This window comes from Crinia signifera, chromosome 11 (genome assembly GCF_055691185.1).
Source record: "Crinia signifera chromosome 11, ASM5569118v1, whole genome shotgun sequence".
In the NCBI taxonomy this organism is placed as follows: Eukaryota; Metazoa; Chordata; class Amphibia; order Anura; family Myobatrachidae; genus Crinia; species Crinia signifera.
Genome location: NC_139227.1, coordinates 31,840,369 through 31,858,869, shown reverse-complemented (window position 1 = coordinate 31,858,869; position 18,501 = coordinate 31,840,369). Strand labels below are relative to the sequence as shown.

The following is an 18,501-nucleotide window of genomic DNA, read 5'->3' as shown; positions in this document are numbered from 1 at the left end:
ATCTGGGCGATTTTTTTTCATTGCATCGCATCGCATGCAATATAGTGGCATACAATTCATGCAATGCAATTTTTAATTGTAAAGACCCAATTTTTAATTGTATAGTCACCTATGGGTGATTTCATACCCCCACTATCCAAATACGCATGGAGTTGATTTTATATAGTGTGATGAGCACAGCGAGCCCCGCGAGGGGACGCAGAATACATGTAAAGTAATCCGCGTCCGCTCGCCACACTATATAAGATCAACTCCATGCATAGTTGGATAGTGGGGGTATGAAATCACCCATGGATGACTATACTATTAAAAATCTGGTCTTTACAATGAAAAATCGCATTGCATCGCATGCCTTAAGTCAGCGCTGGGCAACACCGGCCCTCCAGATGTTGATGAACTACACATCCCAGCATGCCTTGCATCAGTTTCAGCATGGCCACATAGCAAAACTAATGCAAAGCATCCTGGGATGTGTAGTTCATTAACATCTGGAGGGCCGGTGTTGCCCAGCCCTGCCCTAAGTAGTGGCATGCAATGATAAAATAGGGCGCCCAGATAATACACAAGTACCATCCTTTGTATACAATTGCCAGGTTGCGAATTTGACCAACCTAATTATTAACTGTGACCGTAGATCAACTCCTCTACTGATAAAGATAAGGATAGCGGTGCTCTGGGAACGCAGCCAGAAGACTGCAATCCGTTTATTAATGGGCTAGCGAAATTCTTTTCCCCCTCTTAATTAGACTTCCAGTCGCTGTGTAAATCACTTTCTTGGCATAAATATTCATATAGGGTTGTCTGTATAAAGGTATCTCCCTTATCGCTCCTTGGATCTGCTGATTATAGAGCGAAAGCCCAACGCAGGATAATTGATACATACCGATAGGTGCAATAAATCCACTCGGTTTTGCTTGTATTAAAAAATCATTTAAAACTGAACCAGGAACCAACAACTGAATCGCTCTTTTAAAGTCTACATGTAATTGGAATCCACGGGTGCATCCTCGTAGCATTGTCGTATTGTTACTGTCAAACATAGATCCGAGCTCGTTATCTCTGCAGTACAGTGAAGTTAATGATCTACTTTCCTGTCAGTAGCGCCGGGAGATGCAGTTGTGGCAAATTATGGCATGTACCCATCTGAAAGCTTTAAGGGGGGGGGGATCTGTTATAAGGGACTTGGACTCTCAACCCTTTAGATAATTACTTGAGAAGTCTTGTCGTGACAGCTTTTATTATGGAATATTGTTATCCTATATGATAAAAAGCTAACGCTGCTCCTCCCCTCTATTGGGGGGGATTCAATCGTTGTGCGTGCCGGTAGCCACTAGATGGTGCCGGAAAGAACAATTCTGCCACTGACATTACTCTCTATGGCAACCATATGGTGTGTGTCTAGCGTAGCACATTACGCTAGGCAATTTGTGTACCGTAAGGGGTGGTAGATCTACACTAAATTGTAGCTGGGCCTGATTCAGTAGCGGTTGTTTTGCAAGTAATCGCAAAAGTACAACTGCCTAGGGATGGCCATCGACCAAAGATGATTCGAAAGCATCGATGGTTCATGGCCGATGTCGAATACTTTTGCCATCGATGGGGAAGAACCAGATGGTTTCCCTCCATCGATGGAACAGCAAAACGATGTTTTGCTTTTTTTTTCCAAAGTGCCGGGACACGGAGCATAGCTCTGCCCCCGACACCCACGAAGCCCTGCCCCTGTGTTTTGATTGGCCCACATGCATGTGACCACGTGCGCGCATGTGTAGATTAACAGAAATCGCCAAATAGTGATTTAAACTAAATTAGGCCCATTGTATCGGACACAAGTGGCCGCTGTTTTCAGTTTGCATTGTAGGGCACTAATAGATATCAAAGCCTGGTCACATAAAGTGGAAGCTTATTTAACTACTGTATGACAGAGATCACAGTGCGCATCTGCATCACTTACTGGGACATCCTGTGGCGCAGACCTGCGGTCAGCTCCATCTTCGTCCTTAGTCCATGATAGGATGTCCCAATATCATCCCCTGTTGTCGCCTCGAGCCTACTCGGCTTTCACTGCCGTTCCCATGCTGCATAGATGCCACCATGACACCTGGTGCCAGCTGAACACCTATCAGCTACCTGCAAACATCGTTCCCCCTGACCTTTGCACTAGTCACATGATCAAGGTGAATACAGGTAACTTACTTCCTGGTTCTGGCTTAATTGCTGCTGCAAACGGCAGCCAATCACCTTCTATCTTGGTGGATATAAGCAAGGCTTCCAGAATCCCACATCGCCTTGTACAACTTGTCTGTTCCCTGTGTATCCTCCAGAGACGGCTTCCAAGGATCTAGGTTTATTCCTGATACTAAATACCTGCGCTCCGGTGTCCAGCTGCTGCATAACTACCACCTGCTACCTGGGTTTCCTTCGGCTATCCTATCCACTTCTGCTGAGTATCATCCACAGCTCACCCTCCGAAGTATCTGCTGCTCAGCCCAGGACTTCCCCAGCAGTGGACCACCATTGACTTCTAAGCCTTAAGCCTACCATAGGTTCCCAGACCGATTATCCCACCATCAGACCCATTAGTTGCCTGGCTCCCAGGCCAGAGTATCTCTCTCAGCTCTCAGAATCATACCAGAATCACAAGATCCCAAGCAACCTCTCCGCATCGGTTCAGAGACCGATAGCACGCCATCAGTTACCATCGCTCCAAACTGCTATTTTACACATCGCAGTATATTTAGTACACCGGTCAGTCAGCTGGGTCTCGGTTACTAGGGCAGGGGGCCGCGACCTGCTCATCGGGTGCAGCAGTGTCCAAAGTCCCTTGCGGGACTCCACTGGCGAAAACCAGCGTGTTAGACTCTGCATCCCTGTTCCTGGTACCAGCCAACACCCTATCCCAGCTGCTCCCAACTTCTCATCCTGCTACATGTGCTCTCGATTCGTCAGAGCCCCAACTTCCAGGATCGAGCGCCCCCCCACTGGCCCACCAAGGTCACAGCCAGGAACACAAGAAACCCCGGCGCTGACACTGTATTTGATAAACAGCTTAGGGAATTATGAAGACCGGATCCTAGGACTGCGAATTTACAGGCTGGGTGATTATCGATAGACTGTGTGTGCATACGGATTGTAGTGCACATGCGCAAGGCCATCCAACAATAAAATCCTGCTACTGGCCTTACGGAAGTTGATTGACACGAAGCCTCCATTTTGGGGTGGTAACCGGCTGTGATCTGGGCGTGTCAGGGAAAATGCAGCTGTGCCCAGGTGTTTGAGGGGAGTGTGTGATGTCAGCTCTGGCCTCTATTAGCCTGATTCTATTGCAGCCGCCGAGTAAAGGACCACATACATCGAGGCGATTTGGTCCGATTTCGGGCGATTGCGACCAATCAGCCCGTTAAATCGGACCAAATCACCTCTTCCTGACACGCGTTCCCGTGCGCATTGGACCCGACCTGGTGGTCGGACCGGCAGTCCGACCACCCGTTCCTCCAGGCGGCGAGGCGGGCGGGAAGCAGGGACGCATGCGATCCATCACAACAGATCGCATGTGTCCCTGCCGCCGGGAAGGTCCCGCCGGCTCGCACTCTGTCGGGTGTCCGTACACTGCTGTGAGACGTCGCAGGCAGTGTATGGGAGGGCACCTTAAGTCCTGGGCTACGCACACACTGTGCACACTGGGAAATCATTAATTGATGAGTGGCTTGCGGATGGATTTGCTGCTAATCGCTGATTCAGCTAATTTTCGCAAGCCGCGCTAAGCTATTCGCAGGCATGCTTGGGGCGGGATTTAACTCTGGTTGGGCGGTGTATACCTGATTGCAGGGTTCTGCAAATTAGCATCCCAGCTATCCAAGTGACACCTATCAGTCACATGGAAGTGTGACATGTATCCATGTAAAAAGACTGCTCTCAGTGCTAAAGAAATCGGTGTAATGTAATGATTAATATGAGAAGTTGCTGCTGGGAAGGATCGGCATGTTAATGGATGCTGAGGTGACATGTTTCCTCTTCTCCATCACTTATGGCTCAGCAGTTGCTGTCAGTAGTATATATCTAGCTATATAGAGATCAGAGGGGCAGTTTATATACGCAAGCATTAAGTAGACATTCCGTCGCAGTTAGTTCCGATACATAATCAGATGCATTTGTTACTGTACAAAGATGTGGCCAGAATGTGCACTAATTGCTAGATTTGTGCATTCCACATGTGTGGTTTTCTAATGCTAAGTAGATGTTCATTCTCGTAGAACACAAGAGAGTTGTTTGCATCGAAACATAAGACCACATATATATATATATATATATATATATATATATATATATAATCACCTTATGTTTCAATGCAAACATCGGACGCAGCGTTGCAGATGAGTGATTTTTATTTTGCACTTTCTGATGTCACTTGACATCAGACGCCTGCATTCACAGGGGTACGCCCACTGTTTCTAAAACACTGGGCGGTTCCCTGCATAAACCCCAAACATTGACCACGGTAACGAATTCGGACCTCAGGTCTGAATTGCCTCCTAATTCCGGGTCCATGCTAGGCGATATATTTTCTGGGTACTTGTGAGTTATCCGGGCGTCCGATTTTTTGATTGTATGCCTTAAGTTAAGGCATACAATCAGATGCGATGCGATGCGATATCGCATCGCATCGCATCGCATGCGACCATCGGATGCGATGACCCGATTTTTCCATAGGAATCAATGTTAAAATGATTCCTATGGAAAAAGGGGTCCTTTTCATACCCCTACTATCCAAGTGGGCATGGAGTTGGATATAAACCTGTGGCGAGCGTAGCGAGCCACCGAGCCCGAAGCGTGGCGAGCGAAGCGAGCCCCGCGAGGGGACGGTATTCTGTGTCCCCTCGCGGGGCTCGCTACGCTCGCCACGCTTCGGGCTCGGTGGCTCGCTACGCTCGCCACAGGTTTATATCCAACTCCATGCCCACTTGGATAGTAGGGGTATGAAAAGGACCCTTTTTCCCATTGAATTCCATGTTAAAATGGACTCAGTCCATTTTAACATTGATTCCTATGGAAAAATCGGGTCATCGCATCGCATCCGATGGTCGCATGCGATGCGATGCGATGTCCCGATCCGACCCGATTTAAAAATCGGACGCCCGGATAACTCACAAGTACCATTTTCTGTTCGAGCACTATATCGATATCGGGTGAGTACTACATCTGACATGTCTTTGTACGATGTTGGCCACAGTCATGTAGCATCGGCCCTGCAGCACAGTTGATGCCGGACTTATCTGTGACAAATGCAGCTCAGACCAAGTGCACTAAGAACTGGTGGCACAAGTTAGCAATGGGTTAACATTACTGCGACATGACCTGTTTCTACGATCCTCCAAAAAAGGTTCTGTACAGTCCACAAGAAACTACTTCAAAGACAGTTCAGTTGAAAGTCCTGGAATAATGGCAGCAATAAGTAGACGGGAAATGACGATGGTATACATTTTCATAATGCAATGCTTTCAGTGTCTGGCATAATTAGCAGGAAGGAAGCAGAGTTGGAGAGATGAAAGAGGCAGGTAAGTATGTTGGAATGCTCAGAGGAGACGGCTGCTGCAGGAAACTATAAAGGACCATCTGTATATAGCCGATCTGTTGTTAGTTTGCCGCTTTGCAAGCCTGGCGTGTGAATGCCCTCCCCCACACGCCGAATGTCCCCGCAGCAATGCGTAGGCTTGCGTGCGGGCCAAAATCATCCGATGGTTGCCGACCATCAAATGATTTCTGTAGCGCTCCCTAATCTAAGTCAGTCTCTGGTGACTTAGATTAGCTGCTACCTGCTCCGAGAACATGGCGGGCAGCCAACATCCAGTGATTTCAGCCGCCCGCCTCCGGAAGGCAGGTTGCAGCCCCCACAGTAATCGCTTAAAAATGGGTTGAAAATAAGACTATAAAGTTACAACCTGTTTCATGCATCCACCTACTGAAAAAGTCACGAAACGCGTCTAGGGAACACAACAGTTTAACAGCCCACTCAATTCTCCCCGCTGGATCTACTGCTCACCGGACTCCCAGCTTCAATTTGCCGGCGCCTTTCTCCTGCGTGAACAAGCGGCACTTACCAGCAGGCATGCCGCCTAGGATACATCTACAGCAGAGCGGCCACAGACACCATCTGGGGTGACACAGGTCCCCCGTCCTGGTGTTCTGTCCATGGTGATTGCACTCACCTCAGTCCGCAGCGCCGTCCTCCCTCCCATGCTGTCTGGACTCCTCCAGTGGGTTCTAACTGCTGTTGGTCCCCATTCACTATGCTGCTTGAGCCAGATTTCACCCAATTCCGATAGATCGAGCCGCAAAATCAACCAAAAAACACGTGTATGACATCAGACCAGATAAAAATCTTATGTGCAGCCATCAGCGGCACACCGTGGGTGCATTTTTAGCACTCACGATGTATCGCATCTAATGGGGGGGCTCCGGTGCTGGGCAGGGGGACGCTGGGAGCCAGAGGTGGATGCAGAGAGGTGGGCAGGGAATGCCACGAGCCACAGAGGCGGGCGGGGGGAACCGGATGGCAGGAGAATTAAGGAAAAAAAATTAATAGAAATGAATGGGCTGAGAGAGCTCTCAACCAATCAGTGGCTGCCCGTTCATTTGTGGTTTTTTTTTTGCAGCCCAGCTCTCCGAGAAGCACCCCACCCGGCATGCTCCCTGGAAGTTACATGTAATAAATCGCATGCAAAACTTCACATCGAATGCCCAATCGAGCCCTCCCAGGGAAATCAGGTCCGGCATGTCCTTAGGACATGTCAGCCTAATGTATGGGGGCCTTAAGACTTATTTGGTGTGAAACCAGTAGCCCTATTTTCAGAGCTGCATTTTCTCAAACACTGATTAGGCAATGGAGTTCTTTGCCGCCGGGCTCCTGCTCCAAAGGGGGCACCTCTCCTCTCCTGTTAGCCGTCCATATCGCTTCTGTGGCTGACTCCCCCTCCTAACAGGACAATAGACGTCACTCTCTTTAGTCTAAACATAATTTTTGCAAGTATCACACCCAAGACCTGTCTTACTAAAGACAGATACCTTACTGATTGAACTGTTTGGAGGAACCAATATTTATCTTGCCTCCGGGCAACTGGGACAAACTTGCTCTGCCGAAATAATATAAAATTCAGGCCAGGGAACCATTGTAAATCATAGGTGGCCCAGATTAAAGGAACATTATGGCAAACCTGTGTATAAACCCTTTATTTCATGACTGTTCTTCAGATAAGTAATGCACAGCCTTTAATATATGTCAATGTTAAATAGTGCTGTGACACGCTTTTTAATATAATTATTCAAGCCATATGGTTCCATTACACTTAAGTGTCCTCGTGTTTTTCTTTCGCTAAAGCAGTTTTTCATCTCTTAGGCAGCTCATGAATTCCCTAAATGTCACCCCGCTTCCAGAAATGACATGAAACTTATTATAGTCAACTGCAGCTGCTTTATTAACATTTCTAGTCCCATTTACTTATATATATATTCCTATGGCTGTGATGCATTGGCATTCATAAGCTCAGCGAATGCCAATGGGTGACACCAAAATCCCGGCTTCTCCACAGTCAGAGAGTTAGATTTAGGTGGGGTCTGTTCAAACTGAAATCTAAATTGCAGAGTAAAAATAAAGCTACCAGGATTTACCCTGCACAGAAACAAAATAACTGCCCATACACTGCCTGCGACGTCTCGCAGCAGTGTACGGACACCCAATACCCTGCGAGCCGCCGGAACCTTCCCGCGGTAGGGACGCATGTGATCCGTTGTGATGGATTGCTTGCGTCCCTGCTTACCCACCCGCCTTGCCGCCTGGAGGAACGGGTGGTCTGACAGCGCTTCGGCCCCTACGGCATGTCAGGGAGAGGCCATTTGGTCCGATTTAACGGGCTGATTGGCCGAAATCGGACCAAATCGCCTCGATGTATGGGGGCCTTAACTCTCGGCCCATTTTACTCTTGAATTCCAATCTTTAAAATCCTAAACTGCCAACATTTTGGGTTCTTGGGCTGGGTTTTTAAACTGATTTAACTCCTATAATTCTCATTCTGTGTATGCGCAAACCCCAACAATCGGACAGCGTAGTGAATTCGGCCTGTATTATGGCCCTTATTCTGGTTCACTCGCCAAGGCAAATTCCTTCTCAAATGGACAAAACCATGTGCACTGCAGGTGGGGCAGATGTAACTTGTGCAGAGAGAGTTACATTTGGGCAGGTTATTTTGTTTCTGTGCAGGGAAAATACTGGCTGCTTTATTTGTACACTGCAGTATAGATCTCACTTTGATGTAAACCCCACCCAAATCGAATTCTCTCTGCACATGTTACATCTGCCCCACCTGCAGTGCACATGGTTTTGTCCATTTGAGAAGAAATTTGCCTTTGCGAGAGTGAACCAGAATAAGGGCCTATGTGTTCACCGCATTCATCAGTATAAAGGTCAAAATATTCCTCCCAGCTGTTTTTCATGGGGAATTTTCTTTATAGCAAGACTGTAGTTTTCATGCTCTCATTAAAACATTAATTAACACACAATCTGCCTTTACACAGCGCAGACAATCCCATTCTCTTTCAGACCAACCTCTTAGTATAGAGCTAGATGCTTCTAATAGTCAGTAGAACATCAGCTGCAGCCTCATGTACAGTCCGCAGTCAGCCAAACAGAAGTGAGTATTGCTGGCGACTGTCATCAGTGTGTAATTATATCTACCCCCGGGCCACCTGCAAATGAGACGGCTACGGGTATGACAGGCCAATCTCCATCTGTGTGCAAGTATGTAAACACGCTTACTGTACTCAGGCAACGTAAGTCCTCCCTCCGCAATGCCGCCTCTGCAGTGTTGCAAGTAAGGGGGTACGGCGTGGTACGGAGTACCAGTAAGAAATATGTTGCAGGTACGCAGTACCACTTACCCCCTGATCCACTGTCATTTCTATTTTCATTTTAAGTCTAAATATAATGCATCCGCAATGTGAACAAAAATATGAAGAACAGATATATTGCGCATCCAGCTGCACAATCAAGTGACCTTTCTACCAAAGGTTTCTCAGAGACCTTCACCAATAAAACACCATGTGAACAAAAATTGAGAAAGGCACTTATCCGGCGCTAGGAATATCACTGGATTTTCTCTTTTTTCTCCACTCGGCACATATGGAGGAATAAGAAATGGTATGCAATAGTGAAGTATGTATTTTAAACACACATCATTTAATGGCAATACACATAAAATCCACATAAAACACAGAATAAAACAAAGCTTAAAATATGGTTATCCAAAGATGACAGGGTTTGCAAAATTACCGGATCCTGTGGGAACTGAAAGATCAGCTCCAAATGCATTTAGAGTGTCTCCCTCACAGGCATTACAGCTGGGCACTTCTGCTGCAAAAATGACCGGAATCCCCTGTCTTTCCTGGAGTCCAGAAACGCGTTGGTGGTGGACTGTATTTGGACTCCAGGAAAGACAGGGGATTCCGGTCATTTTTGCAGCAGAAGTGCCCAGCTGTAATGCCTGTGAGGGAGACACTCTAAATGCATTTGGAGCTGATCTTTCAGTTCCCACAGGATCCGGTAATTTTGCAAACCCTGTCATCTTTGGATAACCATAATGCATCCGCAGCCCGCCCACCCAGCGTTATGATTGGTGCTGTATGCAGCTACCGGCTACTGCTGATTTAGCCTGTCACACAGGCATCAGCAGCGCCGACAGCATGAAGAGCAGGCTCCACTATTGTAAACACAAGCTGCCTGGCTCTCCCCCAAGCAAGAGCCAACCCACCCCCAGTCATTCCCTGTTTCTAATTCCCTGTCTCCTGTGTCCACACCTCTATTGTCATTTAGTCACTCCTCTAGCTTTGTGTGACCACGCCCCCTGATGACACATGACCATGCCCATTTTTGGTGGAGGCTATCAGTACCACCAAGAAAAAAATTCTACTTGCACCACTGCGCCTCTGTGTCAGATCCGTACACAGGTGCATATGTGCGCTGCCTCTCATCTGGGGATTCGCAGGTCGACTTTGTGGTGTCAATTTACTAAGAGGAGAGTTTTATTGAAGATGGGAGTTTTGCCCATAGAAACCAATCATATCTACTTATTATTTATTTTGCATCTTCTAGAACAGGGATGGAGAACCTTTGGTTGCATTTGTTCACTTGTGGGCAGCTGCTTTCTTTCATTGCCCCGCAGCTCCAACACTAAAAGAGGCCGCTGCTGGCGATTCCAGGAATTTTACATGTTCTCCTAAATTTAGCGTCTTACGGTCTTTGCATCGTAGTAGCTTAGAATGTCCCTTGTCCCAGACGCTTATGGGATTAGCATTTTGCTGCAATTTTTGTAGATGGACAAAACCATGCTACACTGCAGGGGGGGGGGGGGGGGGGGGCAGATGAAACAGGTGCAGAGAGAGTAACATTTGGGGGAGTTATTTTGTTTCTGTGCAGGGTAAGTACTGGCTGCTTTATTCTTACACTGCAATTTAGGTTTCAGTTTGAACACACCCCACCCAAAAGTAACTCTCTTTGCACATATTACATCTGCCCCACCTGCAGTGCAGCGTCATTTTGTCCATCTGCAAAAATTGCAACCTTGCTAACAGGAGCACAATAATATGAAGTGTGGCTTGTATTACTCGCATTGCTCCTCCGTCTCTGCCTGTTTACGCAGGCTAGCATCTGATTTGCACACAGCAGTGTGGTATCCGTGCCACTATCCACTGTGATTTTGCCACATTGGAAATGTCAATAAGACACAGATTTTATGAAAAAGTGCATGTCGTGGCTTAGTCGCATGTGTGTGGCATGATTTGGGGATGGGTGTAAGCAGACAGTGGCAGCACTCAGTAGTTCCAAAACAGGGTGTGTGGCCTCATGCAACGGGGTGCGTAGCCTAGCTAAGAATCCCAGTGACATCACTCAGTGGGATTGGAATGCCCCTGAAGATTGGTCCCTGCACTGTCGGCTCCTCCTCTATGACAGGTGCCAGGTGCTGCAGGACAATGTCACACTGCAGCACCTGGCTCCTGTCACTTTGGAGAAGCCGGCATTTTGGTGTCACTTTGCGGCTCGCACCTCCCTTCTGACACCACACATTATGGACATATCTGTAATTCATAAATTACTTGTTCCAGGAAATATTTTAGAACTGACCATAACATCATTTTTTTTGCCTTCTTTCTTCCAGATCTTCCGCCGCGCTGATAAGAACGGTGAGTAGATGCTTGTTTGTCTTCTGCCTAGAAAAGAACGGCTTACTGACTGCTAGAAAAATGTCCTGTTGTTCCTATTGTGCAGCGATCAGTGATCCTTGTTCTCGGAAGAAGAAGATGTTACAGTACTTACCAGCTGCGTGTGGTATCCGTGCAGTGACCTCTCATGCCCAAACACTAAGTGGGCATGTCGGGGTGTAGGAAGTCCGACCGGTGCCTACAATGGCAGCTGAACCCATACATGTTTGGATTACACTGTGCATTATTCTTGCTGTAAATGTTTCCAGTCTTATGTTCTCCTAATTGTATCAAGTGTGTACATTTCTCTAAGCATTGTTAAAGCATAGCACGTTCCACATCATTCGATGGCCGTCGACCATCGAATGATGCGGGTGTTACCCTGCAGGCTGCGAATGGATGTTTATGTAAAACATCCATTGGCAGCCAGTGCAAACGTACGCGCCTTGCGAATGGTGGGCCGGGGTACCACCATTCGCAGCATAACCCCCATAGTTCTGTGTATATGGATTTATTCCGTCTTCTGCACACAGGGCGCCTGATTCCCTTCCAGCTCGTCCCCGTGACTTCTATATTCCATCAACCCTGCAGTGTATAAATGTTATATCCAAATTACATTACAAGACCCTGGAAAATACTGACTGTGTGGCCATCAGTAGGCCTGTAATTAGTGGTCAGAAATCCCATTATGCTGCCACCGTTGTGTCCTTATAAAACAATTCTATTCCATTTCTAATTGTCATTTAGAGGCTTGTGCTGGTCGCAGGGAGCCCTGGCTGGTTATTTGTGCTGCACACCCAGCTGTGTATGGCTGTCCTGCTGTATATGTGTATTATGTGTGTACCCTGCGCAGTATAAAGGCAGTTGGCGCACACATAGCTGTGTAAGGCCGTCCTGCTGTATATGTGTATTATGTGTGTACCCTGCGCAGTATAATGGCAGTTGGCGCACACCCAGCTGTGTATGGCCGTCCTGCTGAATATGTGTATTATGTGTGTACCCTGCGCAGTATAAAGGCACTTGGCGCACACCCAGCTGTGCATGGCCGTCCTGCTGTATATGTGTATTATGTGTGTACCCTGCGCAGTATAAAGGCATTTGGCGCACACCCAGCTGTGTATGGCTGTCCTGCTGTATATGTGTATTATGTGTGTACCCTGCGCAGTATAAAGGCAGATGGCGCACACCCAGCTGTGTATGGCCGTCCTGCTGTATATGTGTATTATGTGTGTACCCTGCGCAGTATAAAGGCACTTGGCGCACACCCAGCTGTGTATGGCCGTCCTGCTGTATATGTGTATTATGTGTGTACCCTGCGCAGAATAAAGGCACTTGGCGCACACCCAGCACCTCCGCGGACGCACTCTACACACTGAGCGCACACATGGCCCAGGCCCAGCTCTTGTAGATGCAGACATTATTCTTATGGATTTTTTTTTCCTTTGGCTTCTGATTAAAAATAATTGTATTTTCTTAAAACGCTATTGATTGCGAGCTCCGAGCGGGTCCCGGGGAGCAGGAAAAGCTTCACCTGCGGTTACAATCTATAGCGTGTATTAGTTCCTTATTCTTGCCAGATTTTGTTATTGTTTTAGGATTTGTGCTTAGTGGGGAACAGAGAGGCCGAGAATTCCCATGAATTCATTATTACATATCTGACTTACAGCTTATAGCAGGAGGCTTGTGTTGTATGTCATAGCATGCAATCAGATGGTGACGCTCATTGGTGTGGCTACACTGGGCTGCTCATACACTATGGGCCTGATTCAGACCTGATCATTTTTGGAGCCCTGCGATCAGGTACATTATGCCCCCACCAGAGTGAAATCCCGCCCCGTGTAAACCTGCGAATTGCTGCAAATCCATTCTCAAGCCGCTCACATTGAATGATCTTTCCACTGTGTGCAGTCTGTGGCTCTTCACTCTCACACCCCCTGGAACCCCCACCCTACATTCACACACCGGTACCCTCTCGACTGACCACTCGCTCTCTCACCACTTAGATCCTCCTCATCATGTGATGCCAGTGGCCCTCCCACCGGCAGGCATCGGCCCGCCCTGTTTTTGTCCCGGACGTACGCAAATAAAAGTCAGTTCAGACAGACTTTTATTTGCAAAGGCAGGAGAAATCAATCGATGGTCTCCAGCGCCTGTGGCAGTGGGATGTGTTTTCGGTAAACATGGAAATGGCAGCAGGGCGGCCTCTCTGGCAACTATAAATTTTGCCCCCCCCCCCTGCCAGCAGGTGGGAGATTCAGCGAGCGGCAGGTAGCAGGCGAGCGGCAAGCACCAACTGACAGTGGCGGGGTGGGCAGACAAAGGAGGTAAAGTTCAGTGCTCGCAGCTGCGGCTGGGACTACCTCATTCTGCAACCTGCACACCAGCCACTCCCGGCCCAGGCTGAAACTTCACCATTGGACTCAACCGTCACAGCCCAGTACCACACTGCAGTGCCGACTGCTGCTATGGCTGCCACAGTCAGGAGAAGTGCCGAGGCTGCTAGCGCGGAACTTTTCCTGGCTACTGTACGCCCACTGCAGACCCCGCTGGCGCTGGATCTCCTAAACCGCCGCGGGGCTGCAGCATCATAGTTACGCCACTTCTCTTCGCAACTTACTGAGTCAACCAGAATCAGGCCCTTTGTGTGGATGTTCTGCTCTATTCAGCAGCTTGTGCTGCACCAAGATGAATGAGGAAGACGGGGGAACCTTACGCAGCAGAGACCACACGGGGTAGAAGTAGACAGCAGCGGTATAGCTGGAGCCGAGTCACTGGAGACCTCAGTGATCAGGAACTGCAGCAGGAATAGATGCAGCAGATATAATCCAGGCAGTTAGGGAATGGTGGGGAAAGCAGAAAGCTATTGTACAGCTGCCTGCTTATGGAGACGGGAGAGAGAGAGAGGGGGGGGAGTGTAGAGAGAGAGATAAAGGGCAAAGGAGGGGTAAAGATAAGAGGGGAGTGAGAGATAGATGGGGCAGAGAGATAGTGGTGAAAAGAGATTCACATGAGAAATGGTGGTGTGGGGGGTGGGGGGGGGGGGGGCACTCGCCAGTGCCGGACACAAGTGGTAATAGATGATTATTATAGCCTCATTCAAAAAATCCTTATTACCAGCGGCAATATCTTGTTTAGTATTGCGTAGTGGATGTGCTTAACAATGTGACAGCCATTATGTGCGTGACCTTTTCACTTGTCAATGCCTTGGAGGCTTCCTTGGAGCCTTATCGCTGCCTATAGATGGAGAACATACTGTAAGTGCTAAAGGTCTCTCTAGCTCAGTGGTCAGGGAACTCGGTCCTCATTACCCCACACAGTGCATGTTTTGCTGGTAACCCAGCAGGTGCACAGGTGTACTAATTACTCACTGACACATTTTTTAAGGTCCGCAGGTGGAGTTAACTATTTCACTTGTGATTCTGTGAGGAGACCTGCAAAACATGCCCTGCGTGGGGTAATGAGGACCGAGTTACCTGACCACTGCTCTAGTAAATGGGGTCCTTCCTGCTTATATGGAATAATTCTGAACCTGTAACGGGACGAATTTGGCCACGCGAACGATGGTCAAGGTTTGTGCATGTGGTCACTCCATAGTGGGCGGAATGGGGGCAGGCAGGGACATGTCCATAATACACTGCTGGCTGTTCCCCTGTCAGTGCCTGCTTGGGGTGGGCGGCTAACGTCACATGACGTCAGCCCCCGCCCGAAATTCTAGACTGACTTTTATCTGCAAACAGGGGAAAAAATCATTTAATGGTAAGGGACCAACGAATGACTTTTCGCCTGTGCAGATGCATGCGAGGGGCTGTGTAAGCGTACACATCCCCTGACCGTTCGGCCGGGCAGCGTTTACCTGCTTGTTAGGCTACGAACATCCGCAGCCTAGCGATCAGGTCTGAATCAGACCCATATTGCTAGTCCTGTCCTTCTCTGACGCCGGCCAGTCCTGGCTTTGTAACAAACCCATTATCACTGTGCCATTTACCTATGTACTAACGTCTTGTGGTGTTCCAGCTATTGTATTTAGCTAGTTAATGCTTCTGCTATTTCCGCTGCTGAAATGAGGCGCTGCCATGGAAAGTGAAGGAGATCGAGCAGCTGTTCTAGTGGGTTAAAAAACAAATTGCCCCCGAGCCTATAATCAGAAGACAAGTACTTAACGTATGCATTCTCGCTGTTCTTACCAGACAACTAACATGCTTCCCATCGCACCGTGTGCTGCATGCTCTCATCCGGCTTGGCTGCCGTGGTTTAATGTTTGTGAGACTTGCGAGCCGTCTGGGGACTCATTAAGCCAAATGTGTCACATGGTCTCTCGCGCCTCGGGCCTTGTCGGTAACAGTCTTCCTGAAGGTTTTTTCCCCAGGCACCCAGTTAAATTGAAACCTTCGGCCATCAGGGACTGGATCCCCATGCTGTATCATAAACACAAATGTGTTTTTCTTATCGTGTATCTGAGGAAACCTTTTAGTGCTCCTTTATGGTGTGCGCAGGGTAAGGCATTAATGGGCCGCTAAACGGTTACTGCAAGTGTCTTACTCTTCAGGTTATATTTCATTTATCCGCCTGTACATTCCCTCTCAATGGGCCTTATTCTAGTTCACTCTTAGAGGCAAATTCCTTCTTAGCTGGACAAAACCATGTGCACTGCAGGTGGGGCAGATGTAACTTGTGCAGAGAGAATTAGATTTGGGTGGGGTTTTTCTTCAAAGTGAGATCTATATTGCAGTGTGAAAATAAAGCAGTCAGTATTTTCCCTGCACAGAAACAAAATAACTCACCCAAATCTAATTCTATCTGCACCTGTTACATCTGGCCCCCTGCAGTGCACATGGTTTTGTCCAGCTAAGAAGGAATTTGCCTCTAAGAGTGAACTAGAATAAGGCCCAATGTTTCCTACAGCGTACAGTAGGAGATGATTTCTCTTTGTGGCTTCTGTGCAATCCATCGACAATAGATACAATTCTCCGGATCGTATGAATACGGGGCAGAAATGCACAGAAGGAACCTAGCAAGAAAAAATCATGTGTAAATAAACTTGGGGGCAGATTATATCCGAGCTTGGAGAGATAAAGCACAAACCAAGCTCAAGATGGGTATACACTAACCCAGGGATAGGGAACCTTTGGCCCTTCAGCTGTTGTTGAACTACACATCGCAGCATGGCCTGCTACAGTTTTGCTACTTGGCCATGCTAAAACTGTTGCAAGGCATCCTGGGATGTGTAGTGCAACAACAGTTGGAGGGCCGAAAGGTTTCCCATCCGTGCACTAAACAAAATGCTCCTTGGGCCTAATTCAGCGTGAGTTTTATTTTTGCGAGCATGCCAGGTCCGTCCCCAGGATGCGACTGCAAAGTTTTGCACGAAATACGAATGCTTTGCTGAGCAACGAAGGACTCGCATCTTTATGGTAGCTAGGCTGCGCAGGCAGGCGCTGGGCTGCCATGTTTTGGGACAGAGCCGCTGCTTGTGACTAATTAATAAATAATTATTTTTCACTTATCAGCGTTAGAAGCTGTATCACGCTTCTTGAGCGATTATCGTTAGAGATGTACCTTGAACTCCCGTGCAAACTATCTAGTGAAAACACACTGAACGATATCCATTACCGATGCCACCTGGCCTCCACTCAGAACATGATAAAGGTCCGCTTTTTGGGCTAGCCTAAAGAAACGGACTTTGCTATTCAATTAAACCAGTTTTTAGACATGTTTTGCAGATTCAGTCATGATTTGTCCTCATGTACAGACAGCATCGTTATTGGCTCGCGAGAGCGTGTATTGTCAACGATATAGTGCAAGCACAGAAGGCGATAGGCACAATAACAATATATCGTTAAGACATATCATGCATATCGTTAACAATATATTGTATATTGTGTACGCACCTTTAGTGTGTACGGTGATAGTTACCAGATTGGTCAGTACATTATCTCTCTCTCCAAGTTTCGATTATCCTGGCGGTAAAGTTGGACAACAAATAAAAGATCTTAAGGAATATTTATATAAAGGACGAACCCCAGAAGTAGTGAAGGACTAAAGGCCCATACACACTGGGCGACTTTGGGCTGAAAGCCGCTCAGAACGGCATTTTTCAAACTTTCATCTCAAAGCCGCCCAGTGTGTTTGCCCCGGCGGTGAGCGCTGCTACGCGCCTCCGTATCATCGCTGGGAAAACCGCTCATGTGCTGGTTATACAAGCAGTTGAGCGGCTTTGAGGACGGATTTGCATTGCTCTGCGATATGCAAAGCCGTCCTCTCCCCTCCGTCGGCGCCGGACAGGGGGATAGCCGCTCAGTGTGTATGCACTGAGAGGCCTTCCCCCCAGCGATGAATGCTATCATAGCTGTCCATACACGCTGGGCATAGACGCCCAGTATGTGTGGACCTTAACCCCTTACGGTAGTGGGGGACTCACCCCCCGGCAGTAGCGGGGGACTAACCCCCCGGCAGTAGCGGGGGAATAACCCCCCCGGCAGTAGCGGGGGACTTACCCCTGACAGTAGCGGGGGACTTACCCCCCGGCAGTAGCGGGGGACTCACCCCTGCAGTGGAGCGCCATCAGTGGTGTACTGCAACATTCCCAAGCTCCATTCTCCATCCCTGTGTGCGTTCCAGAAAATCTGATTTAATAAGAGGAAGACAGATGTTGAAATTGAATTATTTCCTATTAGGAGATAATCTGATCTAGTGAATGAATGCAATAGGACTTGTCTACTCTCGTTAGTAATGCTGCATCCCCCACCCGACCGTTATGTGCACCAATGATTGCTAGTTAGATTGCATTGGAATACGCCGCTCATTGCAGCACTGATTAGAGAAATGATTCAGGTCAGTGGACATTATATATCTCCACATGTGGGTAATCTTTCCAGGGGAAGCCGAAACAGTCAGAAAAAATATATATATATATATGTTAAAGGATGGGGAAAGGTTAATTAGTGACAGGAGAATTATTCCACAAGGAGAGAGCGAGGAGAGGAATTTACTATGGATATAGGGCCTTATTCTAGTTCATGCTTTATAATTCTGATATGGGTCATTGGGTCAAGCCAATTTAGGTCGACAGGCCTTAGGTTTGACACCTGAAATAGGTCGACATGGCTAAGGTCAACAGGGTGGTAAGATCCACACAAGCATTAGGTCGACAATGGGAAGATTGACCGTTAAAACGGTCGATATTAGTTTTTCACGATTTTTGTCCCCGTTTAAGTGTAACCTCGTCCCCTCACATGACAACCTAAATATGGTTGTCCC

The 18,501-nt window shown here is 47.9% G+C and overlaps 1 protein-coding gene across 2 annotated transcripts in view; it reads left to right on the top strand.

Annotated features, from left to right (window-relative positions):
• Window positions 1–18,501, top strand: part of NECAB2 (N-terminal EF-hand calcium binding protein 2) — a 127,625-nt gene that overhangs the window by 7,099 nt on the left and 102,025 nt on the right. For both annotated transcript variants that reach the window (XM_083163964.1, XM_083163963.1), the window contains exon 2: window positions 11,202–11,226. In XM_083163964.1, coding sequence (XP_083020090.1) covers window positions 11,202–11,226 — 25 coding nt within the window. The remainder of the gene's footprint in view (window positions 1–11,201; window positions 11,227–18,501) is intronic.